Below are 17,610 nucleotides of genomic sequence, written 5' to 3' on the forward strand. Positions count from 1 at the left end.
TCACCCTCCCTCTATTTTTATTTATCTTTTACCGCCTCCATTCAAAGCTCTTATTATTATTATTATTATTATTCCCCAAACCAAGCCCTCTTGTTTCTTGATTTTTAGGCATATATTCCAAGATTCTTCACCAAAAAGGTTTAATCTTGATCTGGGTTTGCTTCAAAATTAAAAAGCAATCTTTTGATATGGGTTTTTCGAAAAAGCATCCAGACGGTGAATCTTTAGCAGGAATCACCATGAGAGCACCACTCAAGTCTATATCCACAAGAAGAGTTAAAGAAGAAGATGATGATGAGAACTTAAACTCCGGCGAGACTACTCCGACGTCAAAGGCTTCGAGAATACCGGAGCCGGCGGCGTGTCCACCGCCGCCGAGGAAACGCCGGCCAGTGTCCACGTGCCACAACCATGCAAATAGGGAGTTCTTTACTTCACCGGAGTTGGATAGCTTGTTTAAAGTCCTGTCAAAGCCAAATTAATATTAATATCATTATGCTTTTAGTTTTGTTTTGCTAGTTTTTGATGTTTTCTAGTTTTATTTAGGTTAGAATTAGATTAGTGGTTGGAAAGATGTACAAATATAGTATAAGGTAATTGACTAGGTTAGGTTTTGGGTTTAATGAGATCGATAATCCTTTTGTTTAAAGTGTATTACTTATGTTTTCTTGAATGATTTAAAGGGCAAATGGGTGTTTGCCCCAAGGTTAAATTGTGGCCAACTTTGATGCCTTATGCTTGTATGTGTGCAAGAAAGATAAGATATGCAATAGGGTTTATCACCCAAATTTTGAAATATGAATCATCTTGTTTTCTTGTTCTTATTAAACTTGATATAAAGATTGCTTCTGTTTTGGTTGTTTGTTTCGAATTTTACATTGAAATAATTGCATATATTTTAAATCCTTGTTCTAAATTTCGTGAGTTGACAATTAAAGGCTTGATGCTATGGCCAATTTGACGTTTTATGCTTGCATGTGTAAAAGATTTGCAATGGGCTTTATCACCCAATGTTTTGAATCATCTTGTTTTCTTGTTTTTGTTGATCTTAATATATGAGGATTAATTTCTTTTTTTTTTGGTTGTTTGTATTAAATGTGGAGCTGGAAGCAATTACATATACTTTAAATCTTTATTGTAAATTCTTGAATTTGCATCTAAAATATTAAATCTTGAATGCTTGTTGGTTGAAGAATATAAATGAAAAAATATTCTTGAAGTAGATTTTGATGATCTATATCAAGGATTTACATGGGTGTTGTGGGGTTGTGTGTGCAATAATGCCACCAAAAATTGGTATGAATAGGAGATATGAAAAGTATAAGAGAGGAAGACAGTCAACCCACGTGTTTTTGTGCATAGGAGTCAACACCATATAGTCAAAAATATATGAGGCCAATTGAATAAAGCTTACCATTTGAAAACGAAAGGAAGGTGAGATTTGTCCCAAACATCCTTTAGAGTTTAGACACAAATGTTTCGGAACTTAGTCGTAATTCGTACTCAAGAGTTTATACACAACTAATTGATCATAACTATAAATTATTCTTTGGTATTATGCTGAATAAATGGTTTTAAAAGATTAATACAGATTAAGTTATAACTTTGTTAACTTATATATATCAAAGTTAACAAAATCTCCATAAGAATTTCCTAAAATAATATTTTAAAAACATGTTTGTATCATAACTTATCTAACGTGTGCATTAAAGTTTACATCAAATTTGAGTTAAAGGAAACATACTCCAAGAACAATATCAAATTTGAGGTAAATATACGCATTTTAATCCATCAGGGGATTTGAATCCCTCACCACTTTAAGGAGTGACACGATTATCCATCTCCTTGTACCAAAGCCAAAGACCATTTGGTTTACAAGCTAAATACAAATTAATTTGCTTACAAACTATAAAATGTAACATTGTAATATACATAACTGTTTTGGTAAAAAATTGACAAGTGTGATTTTACAACCAAATTAGTAAAATGGGACTAGGTGCTTGTAAAAATGGCTTGAACACAGAGATTTGTTGCGAGGAAAAAACCTGTTGTCCTGAGGATAACAAGAAAAAAACCCCGGGTGGTGAAAACTATCACCACCGATTTATTAATAACAACAATGGTTACAAGTGTGGAGCTAAAACTCGATCGTGATTACAGAGAATGCGAGTACTAGTGAGTCTCGTGTGTCTAGAGTGTGTGTCTTATGATCCAGAATCTAGCTCTATTTATACAAATAATAAGCTAACAAACATTCCTAAAATTCCGGAGATGATTAACTCCTTCCATTTAGTCACGTTTCTTTTTTTACCACGTCCTATTAACTGCAAGTGCGGGTCTTTAGGCAATTATGACGACATCTCTTGACCTGGTAAACAAGGAAAGATGGCGAACAATATTGTTAGTTATACAACATATTTAGGATACCCGTTAACTTGGAGAATACCATATTCTGGAATTATCCTGAACATATTGCTTGCTGAAGATGCTGAATTCGAGCCCTAACAATTGTCCCCAAATTTAACAGTTGTTGGCATGGATTACAACTGTAAAATTTTTGAAATTCGAACCCCGCATGGCGATAGATTGGCCACACGTGTCAGTCATCCATGAGTGAGTACACCCTAGGTCGTCCATATATCTACCCGGATAAATAATGCTTTTCTTCATCGATTCCTTTATCCAGGTAATTTTCTTCTTTCTTTCTCTTCCATATCTCTGGGTTTCCAAAAGTAGGATAACTTATCTTGAAGTCTTATGCTGATATATGTATCTAACTGATATGCTTTATCTAGTTTGTGCAGCTTTGAAGTTCTTTGAGATTGCTCCTCCCAGCAAAGAGACAGAAAGCAAGCTAAACTTTTTCTACCTCATTAACGAGGAAGAGAGCACCTTTCCAGTCAGCCATTCAAGAATCCTCCCAGTCAGCGGGCTCCGCTATGTCTGGTAAGAAGTATTGACATGTTAGTTTAAAAATTAAGGATCAGAGATACTAACATGCGTTATCTTTGTAGGCAAATCTGCTCCTTTTTTCATTCTTGACGATATTGATAGCATGGTCTCCACCCGTAGCACCAAAAAGAAGGAAGCCGTTCCTGTTATCCTACCAAAGCCCGAAAGCAGTCGAGCCAAGGCCCCCAAGAAAAGAAAGACCCAAGAAGTTTCCGAATCTTCTCCGACTTGCAACCTCGAGTTCAATAACGTATGCTCTCCGAAAATATCCTGGTATTTTGAAGATAATGTATGCTGAGGGTAATATGTTTCGAGTAGGGACTGGAGCAGCTATCCTCCAACTTTAACGATCTGCACTATGAACTCCTTGATGCCAATACCCGTATTGCCCAAATGCTGAAGATCGGGACTGCTAAGACCAACCTCCTTGACTAGAAGACCAAGGAGATTGAGGATCTTGAGCAGGAACTCGCGCTGGCCAAGAAGGGACTCGTTCTTCAAGAGGCGGATTGTTTGGTGCAGATCCAAGAGGTCACTGAGGAGGCAAAGAGGTCCGCTGCTATTTCCATCTTCCAGTCTCGACTCAAGATGGCTAAGGAGGCCAAAGATGCGGGTCTGGATACTCCTTTTTGGGATGTAACTGCTTGGGAGAGAGTCTTGGCTGAGCTCAATGGTGAGAGTGTGGAGGAGGCTGGTCCAAGTGGAGCGGAGAAGGTTGTAGAGGTGGCGATCAAAGATGCTGTGAAGGCGGTTGGTGACGAGGTGCAATTGGGCAATGATAGCGGTAAAGAAAAGGCTTGAGCCCAATTTTTTATGTGTTTGTGGTTTGTGTGTTGGGTTGTAGTGATCTATTGAACAATTTACTTTTCTGACTTTAAACAATATTATGCTTAGGATATTAGGATACATGGGTGGAGGGATCTTGACTTTCCAAGACGAAGCCCATGTTATCTTGACTTTTGGACATCTGCCAATATTCAGGTGGAGGGATCTTGGCTTTTCAAGATGAAACCCGGGTGTTGCCTTTTTTAATTTCCTGCACTTATGATTAGTAATAATATAATCTTTTGGCTTTAAGCATTGTGTTCAGTATGTTATTTTTTCATAGCTTATCTGAATAAGTTTTAATTGAAATATTTCATAACTCCAATTTTCTGAAATAAGTTATTCTGAGGATAATGTATCTTAAAAACATGCTTCTCGAACATTTTGAGGATTATATATCTTTAAGACTTTTAATAAAACATCTTGAGGATCATGTATCCCGAGCATAAAATATTTTACAGATTATATATTTTTAGAAAATATAATCAAAAGACTTATTAGGAATTGAAATAAAATATCTTAAGGATAATAGAATCGAAACAAAATATCATAAGGATAATATATCCTTATGCCTTGTGTGAGTTATCACAATCAAGCCAAAAGATCATACCTTGAAATTTAAATTGTATGATAAAACTAAGTGTAAAGAGTACATTTGTGGAGATCATTTATAAATCTAGTTAGCTTACATATGATGTCCCAAACTGTTGATCTTTTTAAGTATCATGCTTCTGGAATTTTGCTAAGTTAAAAAAAACTTAATAACATCTCTACACTTTGCGACCTGGCCGATCTGCGATCTGTCAAAACAAAGTTAGATAATCCTGGCGATAAAGCCCATTTACTGGCGATAAATCCTTTTTTACTGGCGATAAAGCCTTTTTACTGGAGACAAGGCCTTTGCATGAGAGACATGAAGATGTCTAAACCTTAGATAAAACTCGGGAAAGTCCCAAACATATGGACATGAAAATGCCGAATCTTTAGATAACATGAAAATGTTATAAACCATATGTGTTACACGTCTGCCACTTATCTTAAGGATCGGTATATAGCCAACAACAAACGGATTATCAGCTGGTCTGGTCTGCCTGCCTCGAACTATATCCGAATCATCGTGCGCTCCAGGTGACGTTAGAAAGGTGAAGACCTTTAAACCTTAGAAGATATCAGGGATATCATATTCGTGCGCTCCAGGCGTTCGTTAGAAAGGTGAAGACCTTTAAACCTTAGAAGATATCAGGGATTCATATTCGTGCGCTGCAGGCGTTCGTTAGAAAGGTGAAGACCTTTAAACCTTGGGAGATATCAGGGATATCATATTCGTGTGGGAGGTGATCAGCCTCTTACTGTTGTCAAGATAACATATCCTTAGGATAACTGCAAAACACTAAGCTCTTGATGAGGGGTGGGCTAACACCCCTCCGATGCTTAAGTCAGTAAATTTGATACTAAAAAGTTTAAATATGTAATAATGTAAAAATATATAAAGGAACATACCTTTATCCTGAATTGTTGAGGATATGAACATACAGTCAAGGATACTAACAAAAATATGCCTTAAGATGGATAACATTCCAATATCTTGGTATAGGAACACCTTCCTTAGTGATTAATCTATAGGCCCCTTTTCCTGCTTCTGAATCAATCAAGTAAGGACCTTCCCACTTGGGAGCTAGCTTTCCATCTGCTGGGTTAGTGGTATTCTGAAATGCCTTTCTTAACACCATTTTTCCTACTTGGAATCTTTGAATCCTGATATCCTTATTGTAGGACTTGGCTATTCTTTGTTGGTATGCTGCCATTCTGATTCTGGCGAGATCTCTGAGTTCATCAATGGTATCCAGGTCTTCAGTAAGGCTTTGGTTGTTCGACTGAGTATCTTGGATGCTGGTTCTTGCTGTGGGGATCACCATCTCCGTAAGGATAACAGCTTCGGCCCCAAACACCAAAGAGAAAGGTGTTTGTCTCGTTGCATTTTTTGAAGTGGTTCTATCAGCCCAAAGAACAAATGATAGTTCTTCAGCCCATTTTCCCTTTTTGGATCCCAATTTCTTCTTCAAATTGTTGATGATGATCTTGTTACTTGACTCTGCTTGACCATTAGCTTGAGGAAGTACTGGAGTTGAAGTCACCATCTTGATTCCCCAACTTTCACAAAAGTTGGTTGTTCTACTACCGATGAACTGTGATCCATTATCACAAACAATCTCTGCTGGGATATCAAATCTTGTCAGGATATTGCGTTGATGAAGGAGATCACATCCTTTTCTTTAACTTGGACGAATGCCTCGGCTTCGATCCACTTGGAGAAGTAATCTGTCATGGCCAGCATAAAGACCTTTCCACCAAGAGCCTTGGGCAGCTTTCCCACAATATCCATTCCCTATTTCATAAATGGCTACGGGGATATGATAGGATATAATGGTTCAGCTGATTGATGTAAGATGTTGCTGTGTCTTTGGCAAGCATCACATATTATGGAGAAGTTCATTGCGTCCTTCTTCATTGTTGGCCAGAAGTAACCTGTCCTTAGTATCTTGGATACTAAGGCTCTGTCCCCAGTGTGGTTTCCACAGTAATCTTCATGTATATCCTTGAGAACTTGTTGTGCTTCTTGATACTCTAAGCATCTCAAGTATGGACCTGCAAGTTATTTTCTATACAAAACATCATTTAGGATAATATACTAGGTTACCTTCATTCAGAAAGCTCTTAGATTCTCTCCTTCTGGGATCTTGTTATCCTGAAGATATCGTATTATAGGATGGGTCCAGGATACTGGATCATCCTCAGTTTTTGAAATTTCCATGACTTCGTGGTTCTCCTTTGTTGCTGGAGTCAAGATATGCACGATAGGTATCTTGACATCACCTGGTATCTTGAGAGCTGATGCCAAATTTGCTAAGGCATCTGCTTTAGTGTTCTCTTCCCTTGGTACCTGTACTATATCAAATGTTTCGAAACACATAGCTAATTGCTTAACTATTTCTAAATATTTCGCTAAGTTTTCTGCATTTACTACATAAGAACCATTAAAATGGTTAGCTAATAATAATGAATCAACATAAACTTGAAGATACCTGACCTTCATATCTTTAACTAATTGCAAACCTGCTATTAAGGTTTCATATTCAGCCTCATTATTGGTAGCCTGAAATTCACAAGATATCGATAGAGGTATAATGTCCCCCTGTGGCGATTTTAGCAGGATACCTAGACCTGCTCCTCTTATGTTGGAGGCACCATCGGTATGCAAGGTGCAATTCTCTTTAACCTCCAATTGTTGAACTTCTTTCTCTACTTCCTTAAGTATATCCTGGCTAAAATCAGCCATAAAGTCGGCAAGTGCCTGTGATTTGATGGCTGTCATTGGTTCATACAGGATATCGTTGCACTAAGTTTCACAGCCCACTTTGCCATCGTTCCTGACATTTCTAGTTTTCTCAAAACAGTCTTAATAGGATAGTTAGTTTTTACATGAATAACATGAGTTTCAAAATAATGTCTTAATTTAGTAGAAGCCATTATAAGTGCCAAAATTAACTTTTCAAGAAAAGAATACCTGGATTCAGCATCTAGTATACTTTTACTTACATAATATATTGAATGTTGTTGACCTTTATGATCTTTGACTAAGACAACACTTATTGCACTTCCAGAAACAGCTAAGTACAAGGATAATGGTTCACCATCAACTGGCTTCATCAGGAGTGGTGGTGAGGATAAGTATTCCTTCAAGGATACCAATGCCCTTTCTTGCTTTTCATCCCATTCGAATTTTTGATTCTTTCTCAGGATATCATAGAAGTCTTTACATTTCTCTGAGGATCTTGAGATGAATATGTTGAGAGCAGCTATTCTTCCCGCCAATCTTTGGATATCTTTGACGTTTCTTGGCGATTTGATATCTAGAATGGCCTTGATTTGTTCAGGGCTTGCTTCTATTCCTTTTCGAGTGACCATGTATCCAAGGAACTTTCCTGCTTTGACTCCAAAATGACACTTGGCTGGATTCAACTTCATGTTGTACTCATCCAGGATATCAAATGCTGTTGTGAAGTCTTTGAGATGATCCTCAGCCTTGCTTGACTTTACCACCATGTCATCTATGTAGACTTCCATTGTGTCCCCCAGTTGGTCTTTGAACATCATGTTGACTAGCCTCTAGTATGTTGCACCTGCATTTTTTAATCCAAAAGGCATTGCAGTATAACAGTATATACCTGTGGGGGTCATGAAGGCCGTGTCTTCCTGATCTAAAGTCTCCATTTGAATTTGTTGAAATCCTGAGGATGCATCCATGAAGGTTAGTAGTTCATGGCCAAAAGTTGCATCCACCATTGAGTCAATGTGTGGGAGTGGAACTGGGTCTTTTGGATAGGCCTTATTCAGGTCTGTGAAGTCCACACACACTCTCCACTTTCCATTCTTCTTCTGGACTACAACTCGATTGGCTAACCATCTAGGATATTGGACCTCTCTTATCATCTTGGTCTTGAGCAGCTTCTGCACTTCAACTTGTATGATAATGTTTCTCTCAGGAGCAAACTTTTATCGCTTTTGATGTACCGGCCTGAAAGATTTATCTATACTATGTTTATGAGTAATTATGGACTTAGAGATACCTGTCATATCTTCATGTTTCCAGGCAAAGGTAGAAGCGCTTTTCTTTAAGAAGGATACCAATCCTTGTTCGATATCCTCAGACATACCCGATCCTATTAAAACTTTGATCTCGGTATCCAGAGGATCAAAGGATATATCCTTCATATCCTGGTCCCTGGCTTGCAGAACCTCTCCTGGTTATTTCTGTAATTGCTATGCTTGAGTAGACTTTGTAGTCCACTTCATTGATGAAGCATAACATTCTTGGAATCTTGCTGACCGCTTTCAATCTTGATGACCCCCTCCCCCATGGGCTTGGAAGTTTCACACATTGATGATAAGTTGAGGGTACTGCCTTCATGCTGTGAATCCAGGGCCTACCTAATATCACATTACAATAAGACACTGAGTCAATAACACAAAATTTTTGTAAAGAGTTAGTTTCCTCAATGTATATTGGAAGTTTGATTTCTCCCAACGTATCCTTGGTCTTGCCACTGAATCCTACAAGGACTGAGGATTTTGGGATAATCTTCGTTTCTTGGATATCCAGTTTCTTTAAGGCATCCATCTGGATAATGTTCACAGAGCTTCCTCCATCAACGAGTATCCCGCGCACAAAATAGTTAGCTATACATAAAGTAATTACCAAACCATCATGGTTAGGATCTACAAGATCACATCTATCTTCCTCATCGAAGGATATGATTCTTTGAGTTGTTAACATGGAAGTACGGAGAGGTATTTTCTCGTTGTCCATCTTTGTTTCTTTGGAACGCTTCTTGGCTGCTGAGTATGAGGTTCCACATATGTCTGATCCTCCCGAGATAAAGGATACGACCTTAGCTCCGGTTGGTGGAGAAGGTGCCCTTTCAGGTATCTTGACATGATCCTGATTCTTATTCTTGTTTCTTCCCAACAGTTCCTTCAGGTATCCTTTGCTGAGAAGGTACGCCCACCGTGGGGCAATCGGTGCTTCAATCCTTGAAATCCGTTTATTTCATTCTCAATCACTTTCATTCCCTTTACAATGGCCTCACAACCAAAAACTAGTTTAGTCTTTGCTCCGTTGGTCACCGCTACTTCAAATGTCAACCCAGGACCTCCACCAGTGCTGAAGAAGAACACTCAGCCCAGAGGAGAACTTCCACCATTTGCGGGATCCTCTACACGGGTAGACCCGGTTATTTCTAACAATGACGTTTTTGTATTGATGAAACAGGTCAAAACACACATGGAGCAACATGAAAAGACCAACTCAAGGCTATTTAAGGAGATTGAAGGGATCAAAAAGAGGCCAGGGCAGGAGGCTACTCCAATCATGCCCAGGATTCTTGATTTTGGTTCTCCAGGATCATCCATCCTTCAGAATCCCGGATCCTTATGGACACAATCAACAAGGACTCCATCTCAGCAGCAATCAGGATATGGAGGAACTTATCTTCCAGTATCCTCGGAATTACCTAGACCAACAAGGCCAGAATCCATCAACATGTAGCCTCGTTCAACCATGCCAGCTGGCATATTCTCATCAGGATCTCCCATAGTGTCCTCTGAAGTGCATGTCGGGGACGATATCCCAATGCAAGCGTCACCCTATCCTGAGGATACCCTCAATGGAAATATTTGTTGTCAAGGTTCAGGATACCAAAGGCCTAGCCACGATCTCGGTAACAATTCATTTAATGCATATTTATACACTAATCGTGGATCTGTGCAGGATAAGGGGATATCTCCCAAGATAGCAAGGGAATTGCAGAAAACGAAAGACATGATTTCCAATATCCCAGGGATAATACGTCCCATAGCTGAAGACCCCGCAGGTAGCCATAGGTTATCCAGATTCACTTGGCCTATATGTGAAGTGGAAATCCCCAAGAAGTTCCAAACTCTCAGCATGAAGCTGTATGACGGCACTACGAATCCTGAGGAACACGTAGCTCAGTGTAGAGAAAGGATGGAGATCAACCCCATCCCTATTGACATCAAAGAAGCTTGCCTATGCAAGGGATTCGGTTCAACACTGATGGGACTGGCCCTCAATTGGTTATTGAGTATTCCTTCCAAAACTATTACTTCTTTTGCTCATCTAATTAACTTGTTCAACAATTAATTTTCTTGTAGTAGATCTTTTGAAAAAATGACAGGTGATTTATATAGAATTGTTCAGCATAACAATGAATCCTTAAGGGATTACATAACCAGATTTAGCAGGGAATCTTTGGAAATCCCCAACCTTGACATGGCAGCTGCTGTCGAAGCCTTCAAGATGGGACTAAGGAAGGATTCTCCTTTCTATGACGACCTTGTCATGACTCCATGCAGGAATCTTGATGAAGTCAGAAACAGGGCATTAAGACACATTCGGCTAGAGGATGACAAGAAGGCTCGTGGAAGCTTGGTTATCATCACCACCGATTTATTAATAACAACGGTGGTTACAAGTGTGGAGCTAAAACTCGATCGTGATTACAGAGAATGCGAGTGCTAGTAAGTATCGTGTGTCTAGAGTGTGTGTCTTATGATCCAGAATCTAGCTCTATTTATACAAATAATAAGCTAACAAACATTCCTAAAATTCCGGAGATGATTGACTCCTATTTAGTCATGTTTCCTTTTTTACCACGTCCTATTAACTGCAAGTGCGAATCTTTAGGCAATTATGACGACATCTCTTGACCTGGTAAACAAGGAAAGACGTCGAATAATATTGTTAGTTATACAACATATTTAGGATACCCGTTACCTTCGAGAATACCATATTCTAGAATTATCCTGAACATATTGCTTGCTGAAGATGCTTAAAATCTGAGCCCTAACAATAACTAGGGTCATTTTTGATACATTACCAATTTTAAGTAAATAAATATAAAAAAATTACCAAAAGACATTTGATAGAGTGTTATGAAGTTGTTGGATTATGCTTTGTCTTTTTGAAAGGTAAGGGTTTAATGAGTTAGTATTATTAAAAGATACTAGCGGTATTAAAGAGTTAAAAAAAAACTTTATCTTCTCAAAGTGCGAGGGTTCAATTTCTTTGGCCTCTAATATAAGATGTAATCTAGAAATAAAGTAGAGTCTAAGTTACTATTAAAAAGTTAAAAAAACTAAAGATTTAAGTTGGCTTTTAAAATTCTGGCGTCGAAAAACAAATTAGCGGCTTTAGAATTTGGCAATTTTACTTTCAAACTTATGGTCCCACACACAATTTTCTTGGTCGTTAAGATATGCTCAAAAATCCTTTTTTCACACAACATTGGCTTTGTAAGACTAATGTCTAGTGAGTCAACAAATCTTAGTAGAAAGTTATTAGAAATCGCACATTAATAGAAAGTCACTAGAAATCGTGCATGAGTTTCAAATGATTAGTTATCATGCTTTACATGTTTAAAGTTTGTTATAATTCTTTGTTCTAAAAGGTGAGAATATGAATTGTTTTGGCATGATACAAATAAGTGTATCGTGATAAAAATCATGTTACGAGCATCTTCAATGGGAGGTTTGTACGGATAGTTTGAATGATGTGGCGGCCAACTTGAAGAGAGAGGTTAGTGAGTGAGAGAGAGAGAGAGAGTGAAGAAAGTTAGACAGTTCGAACAAGAGGTGGACAAGATATGTAATGAAGGAAGGAGAGAGGACAAATAAACAGGGGGAGGGAAAGGAAAGGAGAAAAAGAGAGAGGGAGGGGGGAGAGAGAGAGAGAAGGTACAATGATGGTGGTGAATAGTTTCGGTGGTGTGGTGGTCGATTGGTGGCCAATTTCATCGTTGCCGATGATAACGATGTTAGGGTTTAAAAGAGGTTTATGGGGCTGAATAAAAGAGAGTTTTAGAAAGTGAATAAACAAAATATGAAAAGACAATAGTGCCTCTCATTTTACGTTAAAGAATGTTAAGGTTAGCGAATTAGATGAAAATGACAAGATGTGGAAAGCATGAGGACAATAATGAAAGAAAAGAACATTTTGGATGAAACAGATAAAAAAAAATCCAAACAAAACAAAGAAAATTATAGTGTACTTTAAATTAAGACAAAACATCAAAACTAGTCCTTTATGTTTACACGGTTTTTCAATGGTTGTCCTTTTGTAAACTTAATGGCAGAAAGGACATTCTATGTTTCAAATATATATCACGTTACGTCCTTTGGCGCTAACCCTGTTAAATTATCTCGTTAAATCAGATCACGTGACCCCCACATGAGGGTAAATGCGTAATTTCCCAACCTAGCTCATTTCCCCCTTTAAATCCTCCCCCGTCGTTTCATTTTTCAAAACACCTCCTTTTTCAAGTTCGATCATCTTCTCCCCCACTCCTCTTCCACGATCGTCGATCACAATGAACTGGTTCATACGAGAAAGCCTCGATGATGAGGATGTCGCTCTATTATACGGTAATGACAGGCATATTTTCGATTTTTTTTTAGTTATTTAGGGTTGTATTTGGGGGGTTTAACTTACAAAATTATGTTATTTTGCAGAGGGTTATCCGAATATTTTCAGCTTCAAGATTCATCACGGTGGTAGGTTTACTAGTCCTCCGAATCATAAATATGTAGGAGGTCGGTTTAATTTCATGGATGTGATTGACATAGACAGGTTCTTAATTCACGAAGTTAGTGAAATGATGGGTGAGTTAGGCTATTCTAGTACTGATGTGATCTATTACCAGTTTTTACATCCTCAAAAGGACGTAGATGATGGTTTTGAAGACCTGTGTAGCGACCAAGACGTTTTGAGGTTAGCTACACATGTGGAAGAGCATAAGCTCATTAATATCTATACTCAACATGGGGTTAAAGACATTAAGGAGTTTTGGTCCTCACCCAATCCAAAAATAGTATCATAATTGACTATTAAAGAAATTGATGATCCTGGACCTTATGCTATTGTCCCTAGTATGCCAAATGTAGCCAGAAGGTTGAATGAGTTTTTTCAATCAAGTTCAAGTGGTGTTGGGCAGTCAAGTGGTGTTTGTCACTCAAGTGATATTGGACAGTCAAGTGGGCTAGAGGGTGATTGTAGACTAGAGGGTGATTGTAGACTAGAGGTTGATGTTGGGTTAGAGGGTGATGGTAAGGTAGAATTTGATGGTGGGCTAGATGTTGATGTTGATTGTAGGGTAGAAACTGATAGTGGGCTAGATGTAAATGTTAGGCCAGAGGATGTTGGGCCAGAGGATGAGCATGTTGTGATGGAGGGTGAGGATGTTGGGCCAGAGGATGAGCATGTTATGATAGAGGGTGAGGATGTTGGGCTAGAGGGTGTTGGGCCAGAGGATGAGGATGTTGTGCTAGAGGGTTTTGGGCTAGAGGATGAGAATGTTGTGCTAGAGGGTGAGGATGTTGGGCTAGAGGGTGTTGGGTCGAGGATGAGGATGTTATGCTAGAGGGTGAGGATAATAGTGAGTGTGAGGATAATAGTGAGGGTGAGGATGACATTAATGATAGTGATTTTAAAGCGAATTCATGTGAGGATGATAGTGATTGTGATAGTGATTATGTGAAGTCAACAAAGCTTGGGCATGATGGTCAGAATGATAGTGATAGTGATATTATAGCTACTGAGGACCAACTTACTGAGGATCCTGAAGTTGATATGGGGAGTTTACTAATAATGTTGACTTAGAAGTGGAAGACAATAATCCTAACCCTGAAGTTGATATCAAGATGAAGTTTTAGACAATGATAATATACTTAGTGGGTTAGAATCTGATGATAATGAGACTAGTATTAGAAAACACCACTTGCATGCTATTAGAAGGTCAAATCAGAATAGGGTAAACGAATCTAGAGTTAACTTTTTTATAGGTCAAGAGTTTGGGACCAAGCAAGAAGTCAATATGTTGGTTAAAAACATTAAGTTGAAACTAGGAGGAAACTTGTAGTTGCATAGGATGATAAAGTCAGATTAAGGGTACAATGTGATGGGTCCTTACCTGATTTTGATGTGGATGATCATGGAGTCCATATTGGCAGTCAACCAAAAGAAAAAGGGCATGTTGGGAAAGAAAAGAGAAGTAAAGGGGCTTGTTTAGAAAAGGGGAAACAAAAGTTGGTGCTAGGTAAAGGTAAGGGCCACATTAATGTTGGTGGTAGGGGAAAAAAGACAAACCCGAACAAATTTCAATGCCCTTGGGTGTTGTTAGTTTCAAAACCCAGAGGTGTTGAATCTTGGGTGTTGAGCATATTCAATAGTGAGCATAAATGTCTTCAAACCAGGAAAGTTAGTGCTTGCACATTCACCTTCTTATCACATCAACTGCTAGATCAAGTTCATTCAACTCCAGAAATACCTGTCAAGTCTGTTCAAGAACAGTTTCAAAGAAAATATGAATTAGGGATTTCAAGATTAAAAGCATACAGGGTTAGGGATAAAGCTAGGAAAATGGTGTAAGGAGATTACACATCACAGTATGATATTCTTAGGGATTATGTTCTTGAAATAAGAAAACAAAATCTAGGTACAACTGTTAAGATTCAGGTTGAACAGGACACTGACATAACTTTAACTACTAGAAGGTTTAAAATGATTTATGTTTGTTTTGATGCTTTAAAGCAAGGGTTTGATGCAATAGGGAGGGATCTACTGGGTCTAGATGGTGCATTCATGAAAGGGCCATTCCCAGGTCAAATATTATCTGCAGTTGGTGTTGACCCAAATAATGGAATCTACCCAGTTTGCTTTGGAATTGTGGAGATAGAAAATCTCAACTCTTGGACTTGGTTCCTAGAAAACTTAGGTGATGATCTGGATTTGAGTCCAAACTCATGTTTCACCTTCATTAGTGATAGGCAAAAGGTATGTTCTTTAGTTTGTATTTGTATTAAAGTTTTAACATTTTTCAAATTGACTAATTATTTATGTTGAACAGGGCCTTGTTCCTACTATTGAAAAGTTGCTTCCATGTGCTGAACACAGATTTTGTGTTAGGCATATTCATGAGAATATGGAGGGAAGTTTCAGAGGGAAGTTATACAAAGATATGCTATATAAATGTGCTCATGCAACAACCATTCCTGAATTTGAGACTGCAATGGCGAGTTAAAGGCATTCGACCAGGATGCCCACTTGTGGCTGTCCAACATTTATCCTAAGCACTGGTCTAAGTCACACTTCTCTGGTATGTATTTTATCTCTTTGATGTGTCAATTGTCAACATAAAGGATCTTGTGTTGATTAACAACTTCCTTGATATGCTCATAGGTAGAGCAGTGTCTGATACGTTGATTAACAACCTGTGTGAGGTTTTCAATGGTAAGATAGTGGTTGGCAGAGACAAGCCAATCATATCAGCACATGAATACATAAGGGAATATTTAATGAGAAGGATAGTGAATGTGCTAAAGGTTATAGACAAGAATGAAGGCATGCTTACACCCACTGCCACCAAAGACTTGCAAAAAATCAGGACAAATGGCATCACATTATAATGTTCAGTGGAATGGGGGAGATCTATATCAGGTTAGTGGTAGACCAGGTAAGCAAAGAGTTGTTGATTTGGTTAAAAGGACATGCACTGCAGAAGGTGGGAATTGACAGGTATGCAACTCTCTATTGTATCAATTCCAAAGTATTTATGTCATTATGTAGTTAGTCAGGTAGTGTCTAAACTATGTTATATATGTAATCCAGGTATTCCATGTGAACATGTGGTTGCAGCAATTTGGTACAAGGCTGTTAATGGTGGAAAGGGTGGTTCAATAGAAAGTTGGGTTCATCCAGTGCATACAATGGATAGGTGGAGACAGGTTGATTCTTTTAAGATAAACCCAATCAATGGCAGGCCCTTATGGCCAAAGTCTGAAGTTCCTACAGTTCTTACTCCACCAAAGCATAACAAACAAGCAGGAAGACCAAAGAAAGTAAGAAAGAGATCAGCAGTTGAGTTAGAGGAAATGACTCAAGGTGGTAAGTTGTCAAGGAAAGAAACCAAAGGAGTTTGTTCAAAGTGTGGCAGCACAGGACACAACGTAAGGACATGCACCAAAGCAGGGTGATTAGTCTTTTGGAACATGCTGCATGATGTTAATTTGAGTTGTCTTTTGGATTATATTATCTAGTATTTGTGTTAATGTATGTTTGGTTGTTAATTTGGTGTTTGAACTTGGTTTAATGACTTTAGGTTTTTAATTTGGTGTTTGAAAAACTTGATGTATGTAATGAATGGTTTATGTAATAACCTTGGTGGATGCTTATGGTTTTCTTGTCAATGATTTGGTTAATGCAGTGAATAATTTGTCAATTGCAGTCAACATTTAGCTATTAATTGCAGTGAACAATTTGGCAATTGCAGCAACAATTTGGTTAATGCAGTCAACATTTAGCTATTAATTGCAGTCAACATTTTGCTATTACTATCAACATTTGGTTTGTGCAGTGAACAATTGAGTGAACATTTGGTTAGTAAAACAACTTGGTTTAGTGCAGCAATAAAACTTGGTTTAGGTTTAGTGAACAATGTGCATTTCAACAACTGGTTGTTTGGTTAGTGTTAGTGCAACAACAATTTGGTTAGTGCAACATTAGTGAACACTTGCAATCAACATTGTCAAATGCACATTTTGTGCAGTCATGAGCCACTACCATAAGTTAAGTCAAAATATATTAACATTTGAGTGAACATTTGGTTATTGCAACAACTTGATCGCTTGCAGTCAACATTGTCAAATGCATATTTAGTGCAGTCAAAATACATTAGCATAAACCTAATCAACTCAACCTGCATTCATCAACCTTGAAAACTTACATTAGAAAGTGTCATAAGTTAACAGCACAAAAGACTACAAAACAACATAAGCACTTCATTAACCTACACAACAGCTGCATTCATCTAGAAGAAAAGTACATAGATCAAGAAACCTATCCAACTAGCAATCAACATCTTTTTCATTTTGCTTGCTTTGTATCCAAGGTTCATGTTTGATTCCTCAAGCTTATTCTTAGTTTTTTCAAGATTGTTATTAGCTTCCTCAAGAATGTTGTTAGCTTCTTCAAGACTGTTCTTAGCTCTTAGCCGACCAGGTATGATGTCCACGCACATTTGACATTTTTTATGATCAAACCATCCAATGAATTTGCATTTTGAACCCTAATTTCAAGCAAAAACTATAAATTACTTGTGTTAAGCAAAAATTAGGAGAACTATGTACCTGGACAAGGCACACATAGAATCGACGACCTAGGTTTTCATCCGACCAAGAGGTTTTTATTACGGCTTCTTTACC

General features: G+C 38.1%; 1 protein-coding gene across 1 annotated transcript; it reads left to right on the forward strand.

The window, feature by feature from the left end:
- The first annotated feature begins 15,799 nt into the window (after window positions 1-15,799).
- Window positions 15,800-16,383, forward strand: LOC143634477 (uncharacterized). Its single transcript, XM_077102550.1, has 2 exons — window positions 15,800-15,863; window positions 16,019-16,383. The coding sequence occupies exons 1-2, from the start codon at window positions 15,800-15,802 to the stop codon at window positions 16,381-16,383; spliced, it is 429 nt and encodes a 142-aa protein (XP_076958665.1).
- Window positions 16,384-17,610: the final 1,227 nt, after the last annotated feature.

Source organism: Bidens hawaiensis, unplaced genomic scaffold, assembly GCF_021521415.1.
Source record: "Bidens hawaiensis isolate Kalapana, Puna unplaced genomic scaffold, B.hawaiensis_p1.1 tig00007050_1, whole genome shotgun sequence".
Taxonomy (NCBI): domain Eukaryota; kingdom Viridiplantae; phylum Streptophyta; class Magnoliopsida; order Asterales; family Asteraceae; genus Bidens; species Bidens hawaiensis.